This window comes from Ruditapes philippinarum, unplaced genomic scaffold, assembly GCF_026571515.1.
Source record: "Ruditapes philippinarum isolate M1 unplaced genomic scaffold, ASM2657151v2 ctg2291_1_1_1_1, whole genome shotgun sequence".
Taxonomy (NCBI): Eukaryota; Metazoa; Mollusca; class Bivalvia; order Venerida; family Veneridae; genus Ruditapes; species Ruditapes philippinarum.
In genome coordinates this window covers 94,253-104,987 of record NW_026859584.1, presented here as the reverse complement: position 1 = coordinate 104,987, position 10,735 = coordinate 94,253, and the positions used below count along the sequence as shown (strand labels likewise).

The 10,735-nt window shown below is 31.8% G+C and overlaps 1 protein-coding gene across 1 annotated transcript in view; it reads left to right on the top strand.

Annotated features, from left to right (window-relative positions):
- Positions 1 to 1,506: 1,506 nt before the first annotated feature.
- The window catches only part of LOC132757157 (ATP-dependent RNA helicase DHX8-like), a 29,002-nt gene continuing 19,773 nt past the window's right edge, over positions 1,507 to 10,735 (top strand). Inside the window, exons 1-8 of the mRNA XM_060748350.1 lie at positions 1,507 to 1,641; positions 5,542 to 5,639; positions 6,539 to 6,624; positions 7,031 to 7,195; positions 8,126 to 8,208; positions 9,523 to 9,576; positions 10,012 to 10,249; positions 10,439 to 10,537. Coding sequence (XP_060604333.1) covers positions 5,546 to 5,639; positions 6,539 to 6,624; positions 7,031 to 7,195; positions 8,126 to 8,208; positions 9,523 to 9,576; positions 10,012 to 10,249; positions 10,439 to 10,537 — 819 coding nt within the window. The 5' untranslated portion in view covers positions 1,507 to 1,641; positions 5,542 to 5,545. The remainder of the gene's footprint in view (positions 1,642 to 5,541; positions 5,640 to 6,538; positions 6,625 to 7,030; positions 7,196 to 8,125; positions 8,209 to 9,522; positions 9,577 to 10,011; positions 10,250 to 10,438; positions 10,538 to 10,735) is intronic.

Below are 10,735 nucleotides of genomic sequence, written 5' to 3'. Positions count from 1 at the left end.
ATTTACTTTTTCTAGGCATGCATAAATAATGTCGAAATTGGAGAAAAATGCGTTGGTCTCTCGATTCAAATTTTCACAGGCTGTCAAATCTGCAAATTTTATGAGAACAATATAGCGATAAATCCGCGGTGCAGGGTTTTGAAGAAATATATGACTAGATACCGGATTCTGTTCCTAACAAGCAAAGCACAAAAACATCTTTTAGAAACTAAACTACTTGTAGTATGGACCGGAATAAAAATCACCTACCTCTTTTCCCAACAAATAATCCTCCATCTTTAAAATTCTATACTGTAACCGAAAAAAGCGATACTGTAACACGTTCCCTACGGTGTCTATACCAACAGAGAGAATTTTACATTATGACTACTTAGATAGTATATATTTTTAGGACTACTACCTATAAAGCCGCATCTACACCTAGTCAAGTTTCTTATATGTCACATTAAGCTAAATAAACGGCTCTTTCCACATATTATCAGGCACAGTTTTTTACTGAAATGTCTTACTATTATATTGTTTAAAATATAATGAACATTAATTTTCTATGACCCCAAAGTGCGGTCGTTTGCTTGATGTTGAAAAATACATATGTACCTGTTTAACGCACTTTTGGGTCGAAATTGGACCCCAAAGTGCGTAACGCACTCTGGGGTCGGACCCCAAAGTACGTAAGGCACTTTGGGGTTGGACCCCAAAGTGCGTTTGACCCCAAAGTGCGGTGTTACAATGCTATTACAAAGTCAACAATATTTCAAAAGGCTTAATTTGAATTTGTTAAAGATAATGGCTGTTCTCTGTGAGATACTCGATAGAAAACTGAATACTAGTCACGACCTGTGATATGTATACATGTACTCCGGCGCAGTCAAGCAAAAACAAAAACTGACCAATCCAGTTTTATCAACACGGTAAGGACAAGACAATTATCCGCTATACGTTGCAATGCGGATAATTTGAAAATATATGCTTCCATTCCGTTTTCATAAACTTGGTGTCAAACAAATGAATATTTGCTGAGTTTCAGTAAATATTCTGTTATTTATAATAATAATAATAATAATAATAATAATAATAATAATAATAATAATAATAATAATGATAATAATAATAACAATGTTGCTTTTCTGCGTGTTGTTGCAAATGACATTATTTTTGGAACACCCCTCGTATTCAATACTGTCATTGTTCATATAAGAACATGTGATATAAAATACAAAATTGTGAACATGTACAATCGGAACACAGAAAAAAATGCATAAAAACAGGAGAATGAAGAAATTATGATATATTGTACCCGTAAAATAAAACATATTATACTTATTATTTGCATGTTGTAATTATTTCTTTACAAAACAAAGCAATGATTTTTTAAATAAAATTTGTTTTAACTATTCATAAAATCTTCAGATTTCCAGGCATTGTATAAAAAAGAATTTATTCGTGTTTGTCTTACGCTAGGTTTAATATTCTTCTTTCAAACTATTAATTCTCTTTGGGTTATTTTTTTTCTTGATCTACCAGAAGCGTTTTCAAACGTTCATTGACTTGGACGAAAATAAAAGAAAAACGTAAAATTTACATCGTGATTTTAGCTTTCAAGCCATTTGATGTTATTGATTTACCTATAAATTGATACAGGTAATTGTTCTGCGGACATTACATGTTAGACTAGTCTGCCGGTAACTGTTTCTGTTTGACAACTCGCATGTTTTACTGTCCTCCTCACCCATCTAGGCTCACAGGTGCTTGAAACAAACTTTTTAAAGTTTTATATGGGCTATATACCATAAGAAGATATAAAGTATCTAACAGAACACGAACATCATGCTGAACAGACAAGAACACTGCTGCAAGAAACAACCAGATCACGGTTATCTCTTTCTGGTCGACATTCGAAACCATCACTCCAAGCGTTAACGCTTTTTAATAAATTAAAATTCTTCAAATAGCAAAGAAACAGGGCCAAAAAACCCTTCTTTGTAGAGGCCGATTATAGGCTGCTTCTCCAACCAAAATAGCCTCTCTTTTTTTTCCCCAGTGTGACCGCCTCCGTGGTCGAGGGGTTAGAGTCGATGACTTCTAATCCAGTTACCTCTCTGGCATGGGTTCGATCCCCGGGAGATGCTTTGGTAGTTTAGCGCGGAGGAAGGTAGTCTAGTACTGGTGTTACTCTCCAGGAACGATGGTTAGGAAACTACCCGCCTATATGACTGAAATACTGTTGGGAAAAGGCGTAAAATGAAACAAACAAACAAATTTTCGCCAGTAACTGGTCCTCAAATTCCCCAGTCTTTTGAAATTTCCCATAGAATTTAGCACAAAATTAAATGATGGTGTTGAATTAAGGTTTTTTACTGCCTTATTAGTATTCCCCAGTGCTATTTGCTTTTCTATTTCGAAGAACTTGTTAAAAGTTTGTGTTAAATTTGAGACCCCATTTTCGAAAGTATGCCAAAATCGCGCATATTTTCCCCAAAAAAAAGGCTGAGTCTTTTCCAATCCAGATCCACAATCCCTTGCATGAGATTTATAAGCATTTAAAGTTTATCAATATCTGCCATCTTGTTTAACATTACCGAAATATTTTACAATCAACCACTGAAACTAAAAAGTGTGCTGTCTTACTGACATCTTGTGTGTAATTAAAGCCCTTGAAGTATCTAGGGTTCCTGTGAATGCAATCCGGTCAACTCGTCCCCTGGTCAACTTGTCCTCTGGTCAACTCGTCACCTTTATGGTCAACTTGTCCCCTACTTTTGGTCAACTCGTCCTCAAAGAGTCAACTCGTCCCCTACTTTCGATCTATTCGTCACTATTATGTTGTAAATCAATTTCTTTAAATAGTTCTTTTATGTAAAATTAATAATGAATTTGATTGGTATCGAAATATTAATAAAATAACGTCTTTTTACGTTAAATTTTAATGATCTTTATCTAAGCGCACATGCATAGCTTTGATGTCAAACTACAAAGACAGGTGAGTTTGCAAACATTCAATTAATGTTTAATTAATCGGAGTTTTAATGATAATTAAAACTAAAATTAGGTACAACTCTTTGATTTTTACCTCCTCCCTGAATGGATTAAAGACTGACGACAGATTAACAGAAATTAGAAGTGCTAAAAACTTTATGTCGGTGCGTATTGATCTCATTATAGAAGGATCAATTAAAAACATGATAATAGTTTGTTGTGAAAATGTCAATATAAAAGTTGCCCTGATAAATATAAGGTCTTCCTCCACCAATAAAGCTGGAAAAAAATCTCGGCGGGATGCTCTAGGATGGCTCGACTTGAGTGTACGGTCGCCCATATGGGCTTTCCGGCGGCGACCTTAGATAAACGCATTGAAAAAAAAAGAAGATTTATTCTTAAAATCATATTTGCGTTGTACATTATATCAACATTGGATTATTTTTTATAGTGCATATTAATAATTTCTTAGAATTCCATATTGTTGGATTATAGACTGCAACTTATATAGTGTATTGGAATAAAAATTGTCAAAGAATTTTTATTTGTTATTATCTTTTTGTAAAGGGTAAAATTCCAAATTTAATGAATTTATTAAGTTTCTGATTTTTTAAAATTGCATTTCATTGTAATATTATGGTCCATTATCATAGGAGTTGTATATACATACATACCTGTTGAAAGAGTTAGTATTTTTTTTTTTTTTTTTCAATATTTTTTTAAAATAAAAAAATCTGTACAATAATATTTGCCGTGGATATTAACTGATTGAAAACATAAAGTAATTACCAAATATTCAATTGCCATTTAATAATTAGTAAAGATTAATATTAAATTTCCATAAATAAGTCTTTAAATTGATCTCAAAGAGGAGCTGTATAAAACCGAGTTCTTGTATAAAACAAGTCAACATATTGAATGTATTATTTGTATTTAATTCAACATTTTCATATATTTGACCATACACCATCAAAAACAAATTCCACATTTGGAAAATAAAATTTTATAACAACCTTTGGCACGATTTTCACGCGATTTGTATAATTTCAAATTAAAGACACGCGTTCTTCAAATATATAAATACGTATCCAACCACAGAGGCTAATGTGTCTTTAATCCTATTATCAAATTACTATGTGTTTACTTTAATAACCAAAGGCACGTGTCATGATATATTTAATTAACAACAACAAAAAAAAAAAAACTCCAGATTTTCGCATACAAAAAGCGTCAAAATACGAGGGTTGTCCCAAAAGTCCGTGACAAATTTTATAGCCGGTTCATTTTTAACGCCAATAGAAAATAATTCACACATATAACCGTTAAGTTTATTATTTAACATTACAACAAATCATTTACAAAAAATTTACCCTAGTTACTTAGAAATTTTCAGTATTAACGACATTGGTTTGAGTTGCCGGCGCAAGTCAAATAATTTACATTTTGTTATGAATAGGCTGAAATTAATTGCGTATATTTCAAATATCTGATAATGTGTCTGCACAATGTCACGTTGACTTCCTCTGCTGCTATGTTTAAATCATCTCTGAAAATTTTAGTTAAATAACTTAAAAAACGAAAAAGATACGAATAAATGAAAATATCTCATATAAAATAGGAAAGTTAAAATGGCGATGTTCGAAGAATTTGCGGCGCAGTGAACATGTCACTCAGGTTTCATGACTATTTCGAAATGACACATGTAACGATTTTCAACAAATATACCAAATATAACAGTTTAGCAACATATTCTGAGCATTTGTGTACAAAAGGCATGAACGGAACCAGAGTTTTGCGCTACAAAAAGCGAAAATAAGGAAAACACGGATTGGAAGACCGATCTTCGTCGCCTATTTCCTACAGCTAAAAACAGGAGTAACGAGACCGGAAGTTCGCGTATAGCAAAAATTAATGTATGCCATCCAAACATTCAACAGACATTAACAACCACATGATTTAAGTCAGAAATTGACGATTTATGGGTACCATTATTGCGTTGAAAGCCATTGAGAGTATTTGAGAAAGGCGCCTTATATAGATTTAACGCCGTCTTTGACGTTGGACGTGCGCCGCGATTCAGTTAGTTGCCATGGTGTTTATGGCATATTTTTGTTGTTTGTTGATATTTATCTATGAAAATTTGTGAAAATGTTTAAATTATATGGGTTTATAACATATTAAAATATCAAATTCGTACCTGTCTTATTTAGCTTTTAATTAATCTTGTCACAGAATATTGGGACAACCCTCGTATGTCCAATTCAGTAATTTTATAATATATTACTTTAACGGTCTATAATAATTTATGAACTATATGAAAAACAAATAATAATAAAATATAGGGGACGAGTTGGGGACGAGTTGACCAGGGGACGAGTTGTCCAAGGGACGAGTTGACCAAAAAGGTGACGAGTTGACCAGAGGACGAGTTGACCAGGGGATGAGTTGACTCTGAATCCTGTGAATGACATTTTATATATATATTCTTTTAAATGTTTTATTATCGCATATATATATCTGTTTTGTACTTGTACAAACTGTTTGAATGTATTTTTATTTATATAGAAGCATGGATGAACTCAAGAAGTTAGAGCACTTGTCACTGGTGTCTAAAGTGTGTACAGAACTTGACAACCATCTCGGCATGAATGATAAAGATCTTGGTATGTTCTTTAAAGCTGCAAATTGGGGGAAGAAAAGTTTTCAGATAAAAAAAAACTGAAAATTACATGTATTTTTTATTGGACTCAAAATAAAAGTTAAGAGTCAGTGAAATATGTTAGGATAACATTTTTTAGTAATTGTAGTTCCTTGAAAGATGAATGGACCCTCATTTAGCGTAGAATATAATAAAAACCATCTATACAAAATTTGTTGATTCTGGCACATGTGACAGTGTATTAATATTTTTAAACTTGTCAATATGTTTAGTTTTTGGTAATTGTCAGAAGATTATTAGTACCAGATAAAAATGTAGACTCTAATTTATTTGCCTTGCTCTGTATAAATAATTTTGACTAGATAACCCTATTAAATGCAATGAAGATCTTCAAATTTTTAACTTTTGACATACAATGTATATATTTCCACATTTATTGATATGAATGATGATTTTACTTTGACCTTTTTAAATTGAAAAATGTTAAGCTTTTGCTATGTACAGTCAGGTTGATGTTGAGGTTGCCATCGCCATCCAAAAACTTTAACATATCAAAGATATTCCCTTTAAACTTTGAATACTTGTTCAGTATAAAAATTACATTTCTAAAGGGCATTTTTGCCAAATTATCTCCTTTTTATTTTTTTATATTAATAATTTTCTCAAAAATCATCACAGATATTCACTTCAAGCTTGAAACACTTACTGTATATCAAGACAAAACGAACAGTTTATCAAAATTGTGCCCCTTATCCACATTTCCTTTTATCATATTAGTACATTGTCTTTAGTAAAGAAGAGTGAGCTGCTCCCACGACAGCTCTTGTTATTTTGTGCATTTGTACAATATTTTAATTGTGTTTATATTGAATAGTTAATAATTTAATATTTTGTATATTCTAGCCGAATTTGTAATATCCTTGGCTGAGAAGAATGACACATTTGAAAGTTTTAAGAAAGTTTTAATGGAAAATGGTGCAGAGTTTGGGGTAAGATTGTTGATAATATTCAGAGGTATATTATAAATTATACTGAAATGTTATCTTAGAATTATGTCTTGTAACATAGGAAGACAAAATATATATAAAATGAAATACTAAATTCCATGTTTTTGATAAGGATTTAGAATTCATTGACAGTTTAATCCATTAAAGGGGAGTGGTGACCTAGTGGTTGTGTCTGCCTCAACCCAGAGATCATGGGTTCAAGTCCTAATCATGTCACAACCTTGTATCTTATTGACACCAGTAAAGTGATTAATATAAGTTGCAACAAGTTGTTTCACAATTGAGCTTAAATAAATTTGTTAAAACCAATTCATTATCTGTTCCAAATTTCAAAATTTTAAGAAATAAAAACTACTGTCTGATGTACTTTTAAAACATTTTCTTCCAGGATTCTTTAATTGCCAACTTATTAAGATTGATACAAAAGATGAAGCCTAAACCAAAATCTGTGGATAAGGAGGTCAAGGTCACCAAGGATATGTCTGACCTTGAGATAAAGAAGAAACTATTTCCGGGTTTAGCATTACCAAATGAAGTGAGGAGTGCCTCTCCTGTAAGTTTATTTATGTTTCATAAACTGTAAAACATATTAGTATCTGCTATCAAAAAAATATATGCGTAAAGTAATCTTCTCATCAATAGATTGTATACACACACAAACAAAATGAACATGTACATGTGTATGTATTGTGTATGTAACAAAGAACAATTTACCTTGATTATGTAGCTTTAATACAAGTTGTGTCAGATGACAAAATACATTTGGTTGTTACTTATCTGCAATACAGGAGTTTTCACTTTTCAGTTTGAAATGAGCAATTCTGGTTCAATACAGCAGCATTGTTTATGATGTAATTGTTGATGTCGTTTCCTTTGTTTGCACTTTAACTGTAAATTGAAATGTGATTTTTGAAGTTGATATTCCTACTTGAAAACCAGGGATTTGACTCATTCACAATAAATCAGTTGTGATATAGGTAGAGTGTTAGAAATGAGCTTCACAACAAGGTGTACTTTTCAGCTGAATCTATCAACATAGTTGTGTGTTTTGAATTTTTCTGCCATAATAGAATCATGCAATGTGTAGTGTGGTTTGCTCCTAATTAAATTTAAAATATAAGATCTTCATAAGTTGTGTGGGCCTAAGGTTTTCTAGTTTCTCAATCTGCCACTGTCACAGTTCTTGGTTTATACAGAATTATTTTTTGTTTGATTATATTGGAAGTTTATAGCCTACAGACACACTCTTGAATTCTGTTTAGTACTGATCAAGAAGTGTAAAGTTTCTTCTTGAAGGAAACAATGGCCTGTCACTGGTAGGGTTTGAACCCACACAGATTAGTGATCCTTATTTTACTAGACCAATGTGGTAACCGCTTGGTAATGCCGCCACACTGTCACAGTTTTTGACATGTAATTTGAAAAATTAATGTACATGTAGAAACAAGTGAGCACATAAGTATACAGTATGTTTATGTTACAGGAGAAGATTGACAGTAAAGATAAAGATGTGGCTGATAATATGATGGATGAACTAGAAGCTCTCATGAATACAGCAAAATCTTCGTATGTCTTTCTTATACTATTCTGATAACACATTCTAGTGTATATTTTATAGTTTCCATAAAATTTATATACTGTAACCCAATTTATATTCGCGAATACAAATTTTCGCGTTTTGCCGAGGTCGGACATATTCGCGAATATTAATTTCCGCGTTTTCTTGATTTCCGAAAAAAAAAATTCGCGGATTGGAAAGTCCGATGGGGCCGTAAAATACATTAGCCGACTATTAATCTTCAATAATTGAGGTCATTATTGGTGTCTTAAATGAGATTAACAATACGCTAGCCTTATATTGTATTGGTAAGTGAATTGTGATCACGGAACGTGATTGACAATAGGCCTACTAGTATGTCATAAACTGTATTAAAATGTGGATGTTTATTTTGATTGCTATATTGACAAAGAGTTCATTTGATATTCATAAAATAGTAGTAGTTTACTTAGTTTGGGTTTTATTGCTTTATGGCATTATTCATAACAATTCATTACTACCTAACAGGTGCCCGTAAAATTTGAACATATCCGGTCAAGTAGCTTTGCATGAACAACGTCTAAAATAAAAATTTCTCTCCAATTTATTCGCGAAATCGTGCGGACTTATTCGCGCAAACAAATATTCGCGCTTCGTGGCCATCCGCGAATAAAGCGAATATTAATTGGTCACGAATATTCGTTGGGTTACAGTATGTCTTTGACAAATGGAAATCAACAATATACAGAAAATGAAATGAAAGGCAGTATTCTGAATTAAGCATTCATAAACAAAATAAATATTTGTTAAACAATATGATACAATGAAAACAAGTGTTCATTGAATTTGATTGTGTAGGAAGCTAATAGCTTATAGACACGTTTGCGAATCCGTTCAATACTGAGCAATAATATAAAGTTCCTAACAACTTGCCCCTGACCGGATTTGCACCCTTATAGATAGCTTAGATTACTAGTGCAATGTGTAAACCACTCAGCCATGCCGCCACATTTTTACTGTAATTTCAAGTCCATGCTTCAATGTCTCAAAGTATAAATTGTAATATGTTGTAATACGATGTCCTATATACCTGTCATTATTGTATAAATACATAAAAAAGGAATACAGAAAAACATTTGACCCTAAAATAACATCAAGAGTACTGATTGTAAATGATAGTTCATTGTGAAATCAACAAATTTTACAAATGTTATTACTTTTCAAATTGATGAAATGATTGATATATTGATGGAATATTAACTTGTTTAAAATGTTAAAGTTTTTCATATTCTAAGTTGTTTTGAAATTTTGATTGATATTAGATACCAATTAACTTCTTTCAGAACTAAATCTGAGTCAGGGAAAGATTACAAACTTAAAGACAAGGAAAAGAAGAGGTAAGAATTTTTGTATAGCTTGATTTATCACATACCCCTGCAGCATTTACAACTCCATAAAATGGTATGGCAGGGCTGGGCATATATTTTAACATGACATTAACAGCATTATACAAATATAGCATGAATAGTTAATGTTACATGAAAGGTGCATAAATGAAACAAAAATTACTGTTCATAGATTTTTTGTGGAAATGTGATAAGTAGAATATTACCTGCAGGTTCATTTTTAAATTTATACGAACTGAATGAAAGGTTGCATAATATAATTGTATTGAACTTTTATAAATATATTTGTAGCGCTAGGTAGTCAATAAGTTAAGAGAGCTAAATTTACTAAATAGGATCACAAGAACGAAGGAAATTAAAGTTCACATAATAATAAGTTCAAACTTCAGATAATATTTTTATCTTAAATTTGAAATTACTTTATAGGAAACGTCACTCTAGAAGTCGTAGTAGATCCAGGGATCGTTATCGATCAAGATCTCGATCCAGAGATAGAAAGAAGAAGAAGAAACATAGAAATAGAGACAGATCCTACAGTAGAAGTAGAAGTAGGGAACGAGAGAAGGAGAGATACAGAGATAGATCTAGAGATAGAGAGAAAGACAGAAGTAAAAAAACACGAGACAGAGGTCATGAGATGCCAGTTGAAGTGGAAGTTGGCAAGGTAGATTTTATATATCATTATAATTCTTAACTGACTTGTGAATTACATTGTTTACAATTTATGAAATGAAAGATTGCAATACTTTTTCTTGTTAATTTTTATCTTCCAAGATCATAATTGCAGAATTCTATAGTACACTAAACTAACTATGAAAGTTTTTATGGTACACTACTGTTGTTTTGTTATTAGATATACTCAGGAAAAGTGAGCAGTATAATGCCATTTGGATGTTTTGTCTCAGTAGAAGGTGTCAGAAAGAGAAGTGAAGGACTTGTTCATATATCACAGGTATATTGTGTACATTCTTGTTTTACAGTATAAGCATTTTACATTGCCTCATTCAGATTTTGTTTTTGTTAAGATGTATTCATTTGATAGAATACATTATATTCACACAGAATTTTATTTCTATAGTCATCAAATGTACCGTATAAGTACTTATTTCTGCGGCTTAATAGTCTGCGATTTTTGTTAAAATAACGGGTT